The following is an 18,168-nucleotide window of genomic DNA, read 5'->3' as shown; positions in this document are numbered from 1 at the left end:
TGTCTTTTCCGATGATAATGCCTTTTGCCGCTTTTTGCGTTTGTGAGTGGCTGTATACGACACTCCGCCCGGGGCGGAGCGTCTCTCAACCACGCACCAACACAAAAAGCACCGAACGGCATTAGCATTTGAAAAGACAGCGCTACAAAATCATAACCCCGATTTTGAAAGCCGCCATGTTGGATTTTCTGTTGGGTGGTTGACTTCCAGTGGCCTGCTCTATAGCCTCCGAAATTGGGAGGCGCACATCATCCTCCAATCTCGGAGGCCATGTCTGCTCTTCTTTGGCTGACAAAAAAGAACACTGCAGGGGACTCTTCTTTTTTCTTTTCTTTTCTTTTTCTCTCTCTTCCCTTTTTTTTTTTTTTTTTGTCAGCATTATCATCATAATTACTTGGCGCAGGAGTTTAGTTAACATTTCTGAATGCGGTGTGTCTCTGAGACATTGCATCTTTGAGTGTTTGTGTGGCTTCACATTTGCGTGCTCGGCGCCGCCTCCTGTGCCTTCGCGAGAGCCAAGTGGTGCGAAGAAACACAGCTCGTTTCTTCGATCTCCGTTGGCGGTGATTGCCAATGCGGTGACGCTTTTTTCGGCTGTATACGGAGTCGATGTCAGTCTTGCGCAGGTCTAGGCAAAACTCATGCCTCCATGCGTAGTATGAGGCAAGGCGTCATTAGAGATTTTTTCATGCCACTCTAGGCCTAATAAATTTTATCTTTTTGGCTGAATCAATTTTTCAAAATATTTTTCGGTCCCTGCGAGGTGCGGAAAATCGGTCGGTATTGGCGGTGTAATACAACGCCAGCTTCCTTGAGGTCGAACTCCCTTGGAATTCTCGCACTCTTTTATCCTAAAGGACTTCATAGGCGTCCGTGTGAGATGGTTATTAGCCCCCAGTAACATTGAAGTGCTACGCTTAATAGACAACCCATTGAGTAACCACAATTTTTGCGTGAGGTGTTTGCCGCTACTACACAGCCCTTCTCTCGAGTGTACACATTGAGCAAGCTAGTTTTCAGTGTGTCTGCAGATGTCCTCACAGGGAAACAAAGGAAGATTACCAAATAAAGTTTTAAAGATGACAATTTCTAATGAAGGTAAAGAATGTTTGAAGGGCTGCAGAGGATGCGTTGAAAGGGTCAGGCCAGCTCATTCTTTTTACTTCATTCGTTCAATGCTGATGAAAGTGGGGACGAAGGTAACATTAAAATAAATTATTTTTTACAACATTAGCTGTTATGGGCTCGTTCTAATAGCAGTTTCGATTGGCAGTGTTGTCCGTCGCAGCTATTGCCATGCTCTTACCTGCTATGGGGGATAGGCCAAGAAATAGTCTGTGCACACTTTGCATTGCAGTTCCATAGGTAGTAGTTCAAGGTAATTTGTGTTTCCTATCAAGTATGTGGCTCCTACTCACTATGAGCCATAGGCCAAGAAATGGATGGATTGTCTTGAGAAAAAAAGAAGATTAAGGAGATTGTACCAAAATGGTAGAATGAAAAACATGTACAGTATACCTGATTAAATCAACCAGGCTAGGAGACTGTTTGTCACCACCCCATTTCAAAAGAGATCCAATAAATCAGCATAGAATCGTGCCTCTTGTCACGTGATGTGACATGCGTGCTGTGTCGCATAGCATCAATATGTGCAAACTTTGCATTGCAGTTATGTTGTATTCCACTGGTTGTCCTGACATGTAGCAGTTGCGTGTAGCTGGATCTGGTTAACTCATGTAGGCTAGGTGGCTATTTGTCACTGCACCTTCTTAAAGGGGATGCCAGTAAATCATCATCAGCAGCATTGTATCATGAGACATGTCAAGGGATGCGACATGTGCACTGCATATTCTCGATACTTGTGTTTACTCTTCGGTACACGTTGTGGCACCTCCTTGCAAGGCACGAACCGCTGCTGATGTGGCTTGTAGAGCTACGTACACTGCTGCAGCCAGGCAACGTCGGGCTCAGCAGGGAGCAGCACAAACCGTAGCTCGCCGTCAATGTCGGGCAGACATCAGATTGTTCTCATGAAACTTCGCAGCAAAGACCCTCTAGTGCGTGCTGCCAAAAATGGAGCTCTTATGGAGCTGCTCCTCCATCTTACACTGTGATTGTGCTGTGTGTGCTTTGCAGGCCTGTGACATTTTAGTAATTGTTCTGTTTCTCTCTCGGGACAGTTATTGGTAACCGTAATCTATCACATTTGTTGAAAGAAGTGACAGTAATTGCAATCGGCTGTAACATGTACACGTCTGGCCAATAGAAGCTTTAGAAAGTGGCTAGATTTGTTTTATGAAATCGTAAGCTGATGGTTGATTACAATGCTACCTTGCGCTAAACAAAAGTGGTTTCTGCCACTGAGCAAAAGGCCACGGGTTCAATGCCCAGCCACAGTGGCCACATTCTGATAGGGGCAAAATGCCGAAACAATCACATTACTTTGAGGTAAGCATAAAAGAACTCCAGGAGGTCAAAATCAGTCCAGAGAGTCCCCACTACGGTGTTTCTCATATTCCTGGTGCCGTCTTGGGATGTTATGCTCGACAATTTTATTTTAACACATAGTATGCCGGAAGAAGTCCAGATGGTGCATCCTTGGTGCATGCACTGGTGTGCTGTATATTTCTGCTCACACATCATTTCAGCAATGTTCACTGTCATCTCCCTAATTCAGGAAAATATTTAAACTGGGATATATATGAGTCATGCTACAGCTATGCAGTTGCAAAGCATGTTGATTGGTAGCACTGATATCACGATACTTGGATGATATGGGGCCTAGTCATCCAGTGAGTGCAGCTTTTTGTGATTGTTGCTTGTGTTGTGAAAGTTGCTTACTTCTGAGGATATTACACTTGCTGGGAATGGTAGATGGCAAGAAAACATATCTTCCTGACTGCAGTGGAATGCCTCATGTGGTGCCCTCGAAAAGCAAACATTAAAGTTTAAGAAAAATTGATGTCTTGCTTCTTGAGCATGCCGAAATGAATGTGTTTGTAGTGCTCTGCTCCAGTCAAGTGGATGGCAATTTTTCCACTTGTAAAACAGTGTCCACATTACATATTCCGGTAGACATTGCTTGACGATACAGTCCTCCTAAAGTAGTTTAGGGGCTTAGATGACTGCTGGAGGGAACGTTTATTTATTTCTCATAGTTTTAGAAGCACAAGGTCTTCTCTCTTTACGTTTTTATCTGAAGGACAAATGTGTCCTTAGGATTGCAACAAAACATTTAAGAAAGCCCCTCGGCAGGTTTGGGCATTGCAAACAAACACGTTCGGCGCGTAGATCACACAATGGCAATCGTATCTGCAAAGTATGAAATGGCTGCACGGAGTGAAAATGGTAAAAATTTTCAAAGAGAAGACCGCGCCTTTTCCTCAAAGGAGCCGTGCTATGAGCGCCAGTCGAGGTCACATGCACAGATGGCTTTCCATGCACTGCTTGCAAGTCGCTGACCATGGCATGTGACTTCAGTAAATCATCCAATGTGAAATGTGTGAGGCCATCATTGGAGATGTGCCGTGCAGCAAAAAAAGCAGGCAGGGCTCATCACGTGAATGTGACAGGGCCCCTAGTCTTTGGTATGGGAGAAGGCAGGGAAGGGCACGTCGCTTAAAGGGGGAGAGTGTCTCTGTTGGCAGTGGTATTGACCTTCTCCCATAATGAACTTGTTTGAAAAATTATATTGATAAGACACTTCTTAGACAACGGTACCTTACAACTTTCAGTGTGTAACCAAAATTTGCAGTAAAGCCTGGCGAGGGGCCCTCTATGTGGCACATCTGAAAAGTTTATTTGTCCAGCACTCCAATGATTAATCCATTGTGTATCTGTCACTTTCTTGCCCCTCAAGTTGTTATAATTGCTAAGCTGTCATTACATAAGCTTGTGCGCAATGGTAGGTGTGCCATCATTATATATAGCATGTCTCACAAGTCTTGTCCTTGTCAATCACAGGTGGCTTCAGGGGAGGCAGGAAAGTATTCATTGAGCCGCACAGGCATGAAGGTGCGTAGTGTATTTCTTCTTTTTCTTTTAATACCTAGATAGAGATTTATTTATTTATTTCAAAGTACCTTACAGGCCCCACGGGGAGCATTGAGTAAGGGGGGCGTCATTGAACAAATGACAAGAGAAAACAGATATATGAGCGCTAAAAAATGTGAGAGCTAAAAATGTTGATAATGATCACGTGCTTGCAAAACAGTGTAACAAATAAAAATGTAAATCAATACAAAGAGTTGTCGGGAAAGGAATGAAAAGTACAATTCACGGTAACATAAAAAGTGATGTAACACTCGCGCAAAATAATGTATATAGCGTGAGCACATAAAGCAGACAAAATTGAAACAACAATAACAACAACAAAAAGAAAGTCATGCCCCATATGTGACACGTATTATATGACATGACCTATGTACAGATGAATACATTTGTTATGATGAAGACTGTAGGTTCAGTAGTTGTCTGAATTTATCATTGCTCATTTGAGCGACAGGGCTGTTAGGAAACGAATTCCATAACCGAATCACTCGTGGTAGAGCCGAGAAGTTAAAAGCGTTTGTGTGGCCATAAATGCGAGTGAGGCTTAAATCATTATAAAGTCGTCATGATGTGCAAGACGCGCGTTCCAGTGGCAAGTGTGATGGCTTCGTTTTGTGAACATATTTATGGAGCAAGGACAGGAGTGCTATGTCACATCGGCTACTCAGTGATTGAAGGGAAAGGTTGAGTTTTATTTGAGTAATGCTTGACTGGTAGCTGTAATTTCAGGAAATAACTCGACTAGCTCGGTTTTGGATGACTTCTAACATGCGGATTAAGTATTCATGGTAGGGGACACGAACTCAAGCTGAGGACGTACAAATGATACGAATGCTAATTTACGGATGTTAGATGGGCAATTACGCAAGTTGCGACGAATATGCCGATAGATGCATACATACACACACACACACCCTCCCACACATACACTGGGATAACTTTGGCAGTGATAAGTCACTGGGAAACTTTCTTCCAAAAATGGGGTGGCTTGAGGCTAATACTGATGTGCATGTTCAAATTGTATAGAAGTCCCACCACCCACACCCTATCATTTAGCAAGTGAATTTTAGTATGTTTTATGTTGGTACACTGGAAACTCATTTTAAAACTACGTATTTTGCCCCAGAGAAATCTAGTGTTTGCTGCACTTTTCGATCGTGCCAGGTGCATGGTGGATCCATGGTTTTACACCATGGCAGATGAAGTTTCATTGAGAGTGTAATTTCAGAATTGGCTCCTTCTGTTTGCTGCCTGTGAGTTTAGAGTAATCTTGTGACATGATTTTTTTCAATTCAGGTGTCTTCATTGCACGAGGTAAAGAAGACGCACTGGTCACCAAGAACCTTGTTGTTGGGGAGTCCGTCTATGGAGAGAAACGTGTTTCAGTTGAGGTAAGCTAACTGTGGAAGCTTGTAAAGAAACATGGCTTTACCACCGCTTTTGTGCAATGCGGTGAAAACGCTCCTAATTTCGTCAGGCAATTGAGATAAACACCAACTTCATGTCTAGGAGAACTTTCCCGCTGTTAACCACTGATCATTCCAATGTACTGGAATTGTGCATGTAATAGGGTTAGTGGTGGACAGAGGGTGCGCCCTCCCTTTACTTCTCTTTCCTGGTTGGCTGGTGCAAACGGTAGCTTTAACTGCTCCGGACGAAGTGGGTGATATAAGCACGGCAGGTTGTAAAAGCTGGGAAAGTTGTCTACTTGCTGCAGTTTATCTTGTTCAAGTTCCTTTCCTCAGTTCAAATTGTTCTTTGGTTTTCACATTCCAGGAGAATGAGGTGAAGCTGGAGTACAGGGTGTGGAACCCCTTCCGATCCAAGTTGGCGGCAGCCATCCTTGGAGGTGTGGACCAGATTCACATGCCACCAGGCTCTAAGGTGCTCTACCTTGGAGCAGCCTCGGGCACCACTGTATCCCATGTGGCCGACATTGTCGGACCGGTGAGTGTAGTTTGCTCTTTGGCTGTTTACCAAGGCTTGGGTAAGCAGCGATAAGTCTCGGTACTGCTCATTGGCGATGTTAGCGAAGACAGACACAGAGAAAATGCCATTGGCGGTACTACTGTCGGTGTCGGCAGGCTCGTCGACCGGGTAGCGAGACAGGCAGTCAGCGTCCTTGTGTAGTTGGCCAGATTTGTAGATGACAGAATACGAATATTCCTGGAGGCGTCAGGTCCAGCGACCAGGTCCTCCTGTAGGATCTTTCAGTGAGCATAACCAGCAGAGTGCATGATGGTCTGTGACAACGGAAAAGGGTCTGCCATTAAGTATGGGCGGAATTTCGCAACCGCCCAAACTAGGCCCAGACACTGACGCTCAGTGATGGAATAGTTACGCTCCGCGGGCGAGAGGAGCCTGCTGGCGTAAGCGATAACGGTCGTGGCTGCGCTGGCGTTGTACCAGTACTGCGCCAATTCCATGACCGCTGGCATCAGTACGGACTTCGGTAGGCACAGAAGGATCGAAATGGGCCAGAACGGGAGGCGTTGTGAGAAGGTCGATTAGAAGCGAGAATGCAGAGGCCTCGTTATCGCCCCACTGGAAAGGGGCGTCCTTTTTTCAAAAGCTCGGTTAGTGGTCGTGCTATGGCCGCAAAATTTTTCATGAAACGGCGGAAGTACGAACAAAGGCCGATGAAGCTGCGCACATCCTTGACACACTTTGGAACAGGGAAGTGCGTAACAGCATGGATCTTGCCTGCGTCCGGTTGCACTCCATTCGCGTCAACGAGATGTCCAAGGATGGTAATCTGGCAACGGCCGAATTGGCACTTCGATGCGTTGAGTTGCAGACCGGCTCGACGAAAAACGTCCAGGACTGCTGAGAGGGCGCTTGAGGTGCGTAGCGAACGTTGGGGAGAATACTATAACGTCGTCCAAGTAGCACAGGCACGTGGACCATTTGAAATCGTGCAGATGGGAGTCCATCATGTGTTCAAAAGTGGCAGGAGCGTTACATAGACCGAACGGCATCACTTTGAATTGATAAAGACCGTTGGGTGTTACAAAAGCAGTATTCTCGTGGCCGAGATCGTTCACGGCAATCTGCCAGTCATTGTACTGAAGGTGATGACTCCTGGTGCTTCTTCAACCGTGCCCTTGCCAACCAAGAGGAGCCACCACCGCATAGAAACTCTCTGCCAAGGTTTATTCTCAGTGCACTAGAGCCATTCTTTGCAAGGCTAGGTGACCAGGCCCTCTTACAGCACTGCAGTGATGGCATGACACAAAATGCCATTGAGTGCCTGCACTCTGTGATCTGGACCCAAAGCTCCATAAACAGACACGACTCATTGCTGGCTGTGGCAAGGGGTGTTGCTGAAATAGTGTCACGCTACATTCAGGGAATGACGCAAACCAGCAAGGCTGTTGCAGTGCAGCTTCGCTATAGTCCCGGCAGCTCCCTCATTCGAAGGAGCCTTGAAAAGGATAAACAAAGGCTTTACAAGTCTAAGAAAGGTCAACAAGAGATTGAAAAGATGAAGAAGAGAATGGCCAAGAAGCACACGCCTGACAGGACGCAAGACTACTGCCCAGGTCTTGTGTGAACTTGTGAGAGCATTCAAAAACTTGAAAGTGACTTTCTGGGTGTTTTTTTTTTTCGTCAAGTCCCTTTGCCTTATGAAAGGTTGGATAAAGTTTCCATGAATTGATTTCGGTAAATTTGGTGTTCTTGTGCTCAGCAACACTGGGGCAACATGTTAGAGCCCTAAGGCTTTCCATTTGTTTAATAGACAAAAGAGCTAGTGGCAGTAAAACTTAAAAAAAACTTGAAATGCAATTTTCTCAGCTTTCTTTTTTTCGTCAAGTGCTTTTGCCTTACGGAAGTTTTGATGATGTTTACGTCAACTGATTTCAATGAACTAGGTATCATTTTTTTAGTAATATCTCGGCTATATCCTAAAGCTTTCCGTTTCTGCTTAAATGTGATAGATTATTAATTAGATCAAATCAGGCTAATTGCTGCAACATTTTTTTTTTTAACTTTGCGATTTATTTGTGATAATCACAATTACTTTATTGGTATTTGCTTAGCTTTAGGATATGCAGTGGGCCTTTGGAAATGTCTACATATTCTTAAAAACACTTTATTTTAATGAGAAGTTATTAAAAAGGTCCGTAAGAAATGACCTAATTAGGAGTATTGTATTCTGTCATATCTTTTCTTCCAAGTGAGATATTTTAAATCAGAACACATATTTGAAATCAGCATTCTACAATATATCTCCACACAAAATTTAAGCAACATATGTCGAAAAATTAAAAACGTTTTCAGGACCCTCACCTCCCTAAGGGTGCACCTGGGCCTTGAGCAATACCATTATTGATATTGCTGCAAGAGGAATGAAATTTGTAGTTAATTTTTAATTTAATGTGCTTGATGCAAATATGTAATTAGTTGTTCTCTATATAATGAGAAAATATTTTATACAATTTTTCCCGTTGCCATGTTTCGGGAGGACTGGCAGAAAATGTTATGCAGTAAAAGATGTAAAAGTTATGTGAAAATATTCCTGAATACTCAAGGAGTGCAGTAAGCATTGTCTCGTATTTCTACCTCTGTTCTATCCAAAGTTACAAAAGTTCAAAGTTGTAACTTGACATGCGATATATATATTTTTTTACCTTCCTCAAAATTTAAATATGTTTCAAGTTGCAGAAATGTGGTATTATAGACTTACTGCACTCCCTCAGGGCCTAGCTATCAGATAAAGCAAAAATTATTCAAATTAGATGATTAGGCAAGTAACTATGCCTCCCAGAAAATTGCCGATTACCAAAAAAAGGTGTGAGAAAAGTGGAAAAAACTAGCTACCATGTGAAAAAAGCATTTTATTCTCCTGGATGCATGAAATTGTCATAGCCAATGGCTCAGAAGGCTCTAAGGGAATAATTTGGATGGGGATTTCCTCGCAGCTGCTTGAAAAGCTGCTGAGGACATTTTCTTTCTCTCCACACTAACAACGCGACGACAATCTTTTTCAGGGGGACACCGCTGTTGATATAATATTCATTTTTTCATCAATATAATGAAACTTCCGAACCTTATTAAGATTCTTGTGATAATTTCGAATGTGTAATTCTTTTTCCAATAGGCCATTTACTTCTCAAAATAAATGAAATTCATTGTTCATCATTTGCAGAAACAAGAGAAGAATACCTGCGCAACAAAAATTCATATTGCCACTTGCCTAGTACTAGAAAACATAGGGAACACAATGGTAGGAATACCTTTTTGATATAACTAATATTAGTAACTCTATAGCAATTCAATATTCACTGTTCCAAATGTGAGTTCCCTACTGTCTGATCTAAAGCAGAACTGAAAAATTTTAAAGCATAAATTCCAATATCTGTTCCTACCATTGGGTACTTTGCACACTTAGCTACAAATAAGCCACAACAAAAATTATGGCTGTACCTGCCTTGAAGGCAGAGATATCGCTGCTGCAAATCAGCAAGAAGTCAGAAATCGGTGTTTTGAGAAAATGAGAACAAAAAGAAATACATTCACTTTTAACCAAAAGTTCAGAAATAATTTTGCAATATTTTCCAGTGAAAGTGGCTAAAAGCCACCAGGAACCTAGTCGCTCTGACTGGTGTCGCATCGACTGGTGCGGCTGCAACGTCGTCGATGCAAGTGAGCAAATACAACTTTCGCTTTGTCGCTGGCATTGACGCAAGAACTTGAAGTTTTTTTTAGAATTCATCTCCCTCTGCAGCAAATCCGCACGCTGCAACATTGCAGTGTCCCGCCGAACGCGGCCGCTGTCCAGAACACACTCACTCTTTGGTGAGCTGGCTAGGCCTACTTCGGCATCGTTCGCGGTTGGTGGCGGATAATGCGGACGATTGTCAATGTTCTCCGAAGGAATGGAACGCTTTTGAAAGTCATAAGCTGATCGCTTCTTCTTTTTGCCATAGTTGTGCCTCGTGGCGAACTTCCCTGGTGGATCGGTCATCGTTGCGCATTTGTCACAAACCTACAAGACGTGCTATCGCAGCGCCTGCGGAATGGAGCAGAGGACAGGAACCTCGCACAGCCAACCACGGCACGCGTTTCTGATCACGCGCGCTAGTCGACGAATGGGATGGGATGGCACGTTTAGACTTTTTGTTCCCGGATTTTAACGTCACTGGTGAGCCGGTGGAGTCACTTTGCGGGAAATTGAAGAAGAAAGGCTTCTCTTTCCAATGAGACCAAGATGGCTGCGATCGTGCGCGTAGGAAATGAGCTACACGCCGCGATAAAAATGGTTGTTTTTGCACGGAATTCAGCTCACAGTGATGTTATAAATTGATATTGCGGGCAAAATACTATTCCGCGAGATGTGAAACTTGGTGAATTAAAGGAACAGTAGCTGTAGGTACTGAAAATGTTATTTTCAAAAAATATATATTTTTTTTTTTCGCAATTTTTTTCGCCTCAACACCCGTGTCCCCCCTTAAGGCGATCCTGGCAACAAAGTGGTGATATTGCAGAATGCCAACAAGTTTGGGCTCAAGCGGAAAGCAGCAAAAGAAGGACAGCATGAGAAGTTAGAAAAAGTTCTCGTCAAGTGGTGCATCAAGCACGGAGCTCTGCGATCAACGTTGACGGCCATTCTAAAAGAAAAGGCGGACCTTGTGGCATTGCATTTGGGCATCGACGACTTTCAGGCATCAAATGGGTGGCTGGATCGCTTTAAAAAACGAAACAGGATTGTGTACAGCCGATCCTGCGGAGAAAGCACTTCCGTGGACGTTTCGATGGTGAACTTGTGGAGGGAGTCGCTACCGGAAATGATTGCTGCATACAAGCCTTGCAGTGTTTTCAACGCCGATGACAGCAGTATTTTTTACCATATGCAGCTCGAGCAAACCCTTGCATTTAAGGGTGACAGCTGTCATGGTGGCAAGCGTAGTAAAGAGCATGTGATGGCACTATTCTTTGCTAACGAGGGCGGTTCCGAAAGGCTGCCCGTGCTCATTGTTGGAAAGTTTGCAAAGCCATGGTGCTTTAAGAACTTGAAGACGCTGCTGTGCAGCTACAACTTCAACAAAAAGGCGTGGTTGACGTCTTCACTCTTCAGCAATTTTTTGCAGCAGCTGGATAATAGAATGGGTGCTAAGGCGAGGAAAATACTGTTGCTTTTCGTGGACAACACACAGTACCACCCACCCATTACGTCCAGCCTGAGGAACATAGAGGTTGTTTTTTTTTTCCGCCCAACTGTACAAGCCGGCTGCAGCTGCTGGATGCCGGCATCATTAAGTGCATCAAGCAAGGGTACCTGAAACGGTTAGTGCAGTGTCGGCTGGCAGCTATGGAGCGCAGCGAGTCGGAAAAAAAGATCACTGTGCTTGACGCCGTGCATTTTATTGCCAGTTTGTGGAACGCAGTGTCGCAAAGCACAGTCGCTAACTCGTTCAAGCACTGTGGCTTTAAACGAGAGACTGCCTCCTCTGCTGAGGATGCAACAACCTCGATGCCGCTTTAGGATGATGCAGGCTTCGCCGACGACGATTTCGAGGGTTTAAACCTCACCACGACCTTCACCGAGTACATGGAGGCCGACGACAATGTTGCGATCTGCGGTGAGGTGTTGCTGGATGGCGCCATTGGGGAGGCTTTGCCTAGTGCCGACACCGCTGCGACATTGGACGAGGACAACGACGCCGCCACAGATGCCGTGCCTGTGCCTACCACGTTGGCCGAGGTGCTACGGCAGACTGCATCCAGAACTTCATCTGTTCACGCGATGGCGCAGAGGACCTCCTTTTGGACGTTGCCCAACTCAAGCGAAAGCTTTTGGTTCACGGATCAAACAAGGTCCAAAAGAAACTTACCAACTTTTTTTTAAAGTTCGCGCCAGCTGGCGGGAATCGTGGCAGTGGGCAGTTGAGTGCCGTAAAGGTTCATTTGAATAAAGCATGATTGCTACCTGTACTGCAGCATTAATTCTTATCGCATTTACTTTTTGGTAATTTGGGTTTCCAAGGCCTGCAGAGTATGTTAGTAGTTTACATTGAAGTTTTTCGTAGTATCTCGTAGTTTCTCGTAGTAGTAGTATTTTTAGAGGCATAATTTATGTTCGGATTTTACTACGCTTTCTTGTGGTCCCGAGAAAGTCGTATACCGTATTTACTCGCATAATGATCGCACCCCTGAATTTTGTCGTCAAAATTAGATTTCTTGAAATTGCCCGTTGTAACATTCGCGGTGTTGGTCGCATTCTCCGTTGCAATCTACAGATCAGATTGCCCCGCTTGCCACGATATCTTCTTTTCTTTTGCCACTCCCTGATTGGCTGCTTAGCGCTCAAAAAGCGCATCGCCGACTGAATAAATGTGATTGTCTTCCTGGCGCTGCGTTGGTCGTCTGTTCCCTGGGCCGGTCGTCCTGCCGCCCTCGGCGTCTAGCCATCGAATACGTAATACCGTGTAGTGATCGCACCCCGAACTTGCCGCAGCGATATGTCGTGTGCCACGTCTAGCTAATAATGATCGCACTTACCATCTGTCGAATGCTACGCGAACGACCCTTCAAGACAGGCCAAGCGGGCTGCACGCACCAAACATTAAGTAGACGCCTCATTTCATTACTTTCATCACTTTCCACACTTCCATGACAAAAAGAGGTACAACCAAACTTGCCTTTATTATGGGTAGGCTTTATAATGGTTGTGGTCAAGAAAAACAAAAAAAAGGCGCCTTTCTATCTTTTCATCTGCACTCGTGAGCACGCAACAAATCGCGCGCGGCAATGATAGTAGCCACGTTTACACTGATACGTTAAAAGTGTACCCTCATCATACGCCGACGCTTGTAACACGGCTAAGATATTCGGCCGCCCTTAGCGGAAACGTGCCGTGTTAGGATAGTAGTGAAGACAGATGCCGCAGTTTCCGCAGCACGCCGGCCATGCGTTTCTGTCACTGGCAGCCCAGCGCGCCCATCTGTTTCTGTCCCCTCAAAGTGGACATGGCTACGTTATTGCCGCAAACTTGCCGATATTAACGATATTATCCACTGATACGGAAGAAACTGTTTCAATGCACGTAATGTACTCACGAGAAGAAAACGAAATCGCGTTCGGCCTGCTCCGCCGGCCGCCATTTTCGTTTTGGTGTCCCGCATCCCACAGCAAACACGGGACGAAAAAAGATTTTTTTTTTTTTTCACAGGAAATTTAACCCGCATAATGATCGCACCCCTGAATTTGCGTCAATTTTTCTGACAAAAAAGTGTGATCATTATGCGAGTTAATACGGTAATCGGGGTTCTACTGTAAATGCTTAGCAACACCGGCAGCGCCCCTCACCAAGACTTTTCAAAAGAAGCAAAACTTAAACTCTTGGAACCTGGCTGAAAATGACAGATCCACATGTTTGTTGGACATGTGATGGACCTTCCGAAATGTACTTTGGTGGAATAAAACTATGTACTTGAACTCCAAACCAGTGAACAGCTGGCATCATTTTTGGGTAATTATCACCGCTTAGTGCTGTCAGATTGCAAAGCCGACATGATTTAATTCTTGACTTGCTGGGAGTCTTTTGATCACAAAAAGTTCATGTCAGTGTGGCGTAATGATGATTGGCCCACTTTTTTCTTGAGCAGGGCAGAGGGTGACAGCCATGCTCCTTTTTGCTACAACACACACATTCGTTCGTAAAAAGTTCTGTCAAAAATCACATTGTTAGAGTGGGAAAATTTAAACAATATACAACTGGAGTCTCTGGACTAACCACTGGTCGTCATTAAGTGCATAAGAAATTACTCCAGTATGTCAAATTCGGCAATTTATCGCATCACTCAATGGTGATCGATCTAAATAGGCGTGGTAACGAAGGAGTTGAATAGAAACACCGACTCAGTGAAGGTTGACAAAACATTCTTTCAAAGCCCTATTTTCGTTATTTCAGTTAGAACGTTAATTGCTAGAAAAATATAAAAGCCAAGCTTTCTCTCTCTCTTTCTGTTGAAACCCTACAGGTCACTGTTGACGGCAAATATTTCAAAGCTTCATATTGTATTGGGCCACTGCGGCGCATTGAACCTCCCAGAAGCTTGCTCTGTTCAGTCTTTGACTCCGTTGTGTGCAGTGTTGTCCTTATTTAGTGACAGAGATTAACTCGGTCTGTCAAAGCCCATGATGTCACAGTGATCTGGTACAAGAACTTCACTTTCTTTTTTTCTTTTTTTTTTTTGCCTGTTTTCTGGCTTGCCAAGCCTCCTCTCTCTCATGGTAACAGTGTCTCTTTCGGTATTGTAGAAAGGTGGTTCACAAATACAGCTCGACGCGTTTTTCTCTTTAGTGCCAGCTGGGCATGTCCTGCAACACTGTCTGGTATATGTGCTGAATCATGCAAGCTATGGGTCTTCAGATAGTGGGGCAGCCTCTTAGTGCTGTCCAGGAGGTCTTGGGTAGCACCGGGTGTATTTCCGGTGTCGCGTACCCACTTAGCCAGATCGAATTTTTCATCCGCAATTGGCTGCTTTCTGCAGCTTCTGCAAAACCAATCTTGACCGAGAAATTCAATCCCAATCGGGCTCGATCCAAACGCACATGTGTGACACCCGTACAAGTTTCCCAGATGTACCAGAGTATTCCTTTTCTTGAGATAATATGGCAGTCTGTAAACACGTTGGAATCATTCGGTTTGAATGGCAGCTGTTTCACTAGTTGAGGGGGGCACTACAGAAAAATGTCAAGCCCTTCTGGCAAATTGCCCTGCTCGAATACAATAAAATCTTGTTAATTTTGATTTCGCAGTACCAGACAAAATGTCCTATTTACCAGTATGATGAATTATTTGAATGGGCAAAGAGAACAACAAAGAAATGTTTACTTACATTAACACACCTTTATTTACAATAATCTGCAACCCTCGTTTATTTTCTTGCACGGAAAACCGCACGGCAGCAGCACTTTTCATCTTGTGACTGATAAGTGCCTAGTGGTGGCGGCCTTGATAGTTTTTCACAGTGCGGTAGTGTTGTGAGATGTGTGCTTTCACCTGAGTAGGCTAGCTTTTTACTACAGTGCCCACATCCAGATTACTTTTTTTGCCAGTAAGCTGGCTGGCAGTAAACATCACTTTCGTTCTATCCAGGTGGTTTAATACCAGTACCGCATTGATCGTGACAGCACTTCAGGGAGGGGGGTGGGGGGTGCTCACCATAACTGCTGCTTGGTCTCTGTGATCACAAGCACCATGCTGACAAGGAACACGGCCAGTGCAGTGCCTTGTGCGGCACTGTTGTTATTATTTTTTTTATTATAATTATTTACAATGTACAAAAATAGGAAGGTAGGCCTCCTTAAGGCCGGCTGTCCATTAATCTGACACACCCACTGCTCAGGCGAGAGTAATAAAGGAAAAGGAAGCAAACAAGAACAATGATATCAGCATGTGCTTGACACACAGGCAAACAAATAAGATTGTTGTTCTTGTCATTTCTATGTGGCTAATGAATTTTGTGGTGCAGACTTCACCACTTTGTTTTGGTTTGGCGCTGGTGCTGCCTGTTCCATGTGCAAACAAATACGCCTGAAATCAGGAGAGATTGGTCCCATTAAATAATACTTATGATTGTCGCTATCGGAGAACAAGTGCAAATAAACCTATTTTTATAATTACTGTATTTATTCATTTGTTGTGAGGTTGCAGTGGGACGTGAAAAAAAGAACTTAAGTGTGCACATTATATGAGTAGCCGACGTACTTACAGCTACAGATAGCTGATGGATTATTCAGGCTTGACAGGAATTGCCCGAAATGCGAAATAATCAGAAGGCCGGATGATCTAAGTAGTCAATGAAGGTTATCTGTGAATTTCACCTTGAAGTGTGGCTTCACAGCAGCGTGCAGTGCAGCCATGTGTCAAGATTCACGTTGCCGCGAAGTCACCACCTGAAGGTGAAATTCACTTTTAATCCACATAGCCGCCTTTCGTGCTAAATTTAAAAATTCTGATGCTGGTTATGCATGCAAAAGTACTGTACTGCATCACCTGTCAACGTTTATCAGTTGCTGCAAAAATGACTGCCGTCTAAAATCTTACATTTGAATAAATACAGTAATGATATTTTATTGTACCGAAAACAAGTTGTACCGTGAGTAGATTCTTGGTAAACCAGAAGTGCTTCAAGGGTGAAATACTGGCTTGGAGTGCACATGCTGTGCTAGTCCCTCTGACATCATGAAACTTGGGCAGCATTTGCTCCTTGTATGTTTCCTTTTACCTCGGTCAAGAAATTTCGCAAGGTACCTTAAAGTTCTGTTTAACTTTGTTGAGATTTTCTCTAATCCAGTTTGCTCTTCATCTTTGCGAATAACTTTTCTGTGACTCTTCATGCAGGAGGGCCTGGTCTACGCTGTCGAATTCTCTCACAGATCAGGTCGTGACCTCATTGGGGTGGCACAAAAGAGGACCAACGTGATCCCCATTATTGAGGATGCCCGCCATCCACACAAGTATCGGATGCTTGTTGGTATGGCTGCTGTTTTCTTTGTTGGCTAGAAGTTGCCGAGCGTGCCCCAGTGTGTTCTTAATTTAATGTTCTGTGCTCGCTTCCTCTACAACAGTGCAGCATGATTTAATTGTTATAACCAATAATGTGGAATGGGAGCATTCTAGCAAGCGTTTTATTTTCCCATAGAATACATACAGAAGTTGATGGCGTATCAGCTGCTCATTGTTATATCCAATATATTGTTAAAACTGATATTGTTATAAGCCGGTTTGACTGTATGTGGATTTATTATAATGGGCAAGGACTGTATTTGCTCTGAACAGCTGGTAAATGGGCCTAACATGCTCATTCATTCATTTGCTGCAATCACTACCTGTGCTGCTTTATCAAGGCTTGGGGCACTCAGGCTTGTGAGGCACACAATGCTCTAGTGATTCTAAAGGAAGGTGTGACTCATACACAAGAAAATAGCCATAGACTAGAACTTGTCCAGCAGTTGCTTTAAATAAATACCTTGGGTATTCATTACTCTGGGACTTGGGGTAGCTCTTGAACCAAACCTCTGTATTCAGAAATGTATCTTAACTTGAAGCCCACGCTTAACCTGATTTAAAGGACGCCTGTTGTGAACGCACCAAAGGAAACGCAGGGAGCGTCTTGGGCATGTTCACGCAAGGCGTCATATAGTATATCAAGTCAAGCATGGGCTTCAAGTTAAGATTCATTCCTGAATACGGGGGTAAGTATCAGAAAAGCGACAGACGTTAAAGTTTTTGTCCAGCGTGCAATCTGCTAATGTCTTGCGTGCATCATTCACCATCTCTGTGTGTCTTTACACTTGTACAGTCGAACTCACTTATAACAACATTCAAATGCCACGAAAATTCCATTGTTATAACTGATATTTGCTATAACTGGGTTGCATGAAAAAATAAAAATAGGGGGATGGCAGAGCTGTTGTGAGAAAACTATAATGGCAGAGAGGCCAGTGCCCCTCACCACCACGTTCCTCCATCTGGCTGCTGATCGTGTTCACTCTTTTAACTGATTCTTGGGTGCTCCAATCTTGTGTACCAAGCCGCGGCTGTCGATGTTATAGAATGGCACTGCTGTAACAACTGCTGAGAGGGGTTTACGGGTGGCAAGTGATATGCGAGCTCCACCGAGGCATCGCTTTGGTGAACCGAAAAGGGGATTCATAAAAAATGCGAGAAGGTTGCCACGGCAGCCTGTCAGCTTGAGAAATCCAAAAGAAATGCTGAGGCGAGACCGCCGCAAACATCTTTCCACGTACTTGTCACTGGCTTGCATGAGTAAACCCTACATCCGTCAGCCTTGCATGCTTTATGCAAAGCTTGCCGACATCCTTCTCCAAGGTATCCAGGTGCTCCACGTAGTGCAGCGGAACGTTCCTCACGAAAGCATAGCACCTGAGGGTCTGAATCATCTGCTGGGCCTCCTGTGAAGACAGTGTTGGGGCAGCCTACCCTACCACGTCATCGCTGCCATCGTCGCCCTCGCTATCCCATGCAAACACGTTCGTGACGATCATCTCATCAGTTAAAAGCACTTACCATATTTGCTTGAATCGTAACGTGCACCTTTTTTCCGATAAAATGGGTCCAAAAATTGCATGCGCATTATAATCGAG

General features: G+C 44.2%; 1 protein-coding gene across 1 annotated transcript in view; it reads left to right on the top strand.

Moving 5' to 3' along the window:
* The window catches only part of Fib (rRNA 2'-O-methyltransferase fibrillarin), a 34,588-nt gene that overhangs the window by 7,270 nt on the left and 9,150 nt on the right, over nucleotides 1-18,168 (top strand). The window contains exons 4-7 of the mRNA XM_050179097.2: nucleotides 3,964-4,014; nucleotides 5,347-5,441; nucleotides 5,827-5,997; nucleotides 16,403-16,535. Of these exons, the coding sequence (XP_050035054.1) occupies nucleotides 3,964-4,014; nucleotides 5,347-5,441; nucleotides 5,827-5,997; nucleotides 16,403-16,535 (450 nt within the window). The remainder of the gene's footprint in view (nucleotides 1-3,963; nucleotides 4,015-5,346; nucleotides 5,442-5,826; nucleotides 5,998-16,402; nucleotides 16,536-18,168) is intronic.

The sequence above is a fragment of the Dermacentor andersoni genome, chromosome 5 (genome assembly GCF_023375885.2).
Source record: "Dermacentor andersoni chromosome 5, qqDerAnde1_hic_scaffold, whole genome shotgun sequence".
Lineage (NCBI taxonomy): Eukaryota > Metazoa > Arthropoda > Arachnida > Ixodida > Ixodidae > Dermacentor > Dermacentor andersoni.
Note: the sequence above shows the minus strand (reverse complement) of the source record. Positions and strands in the feature narration are given on the sequence as shown.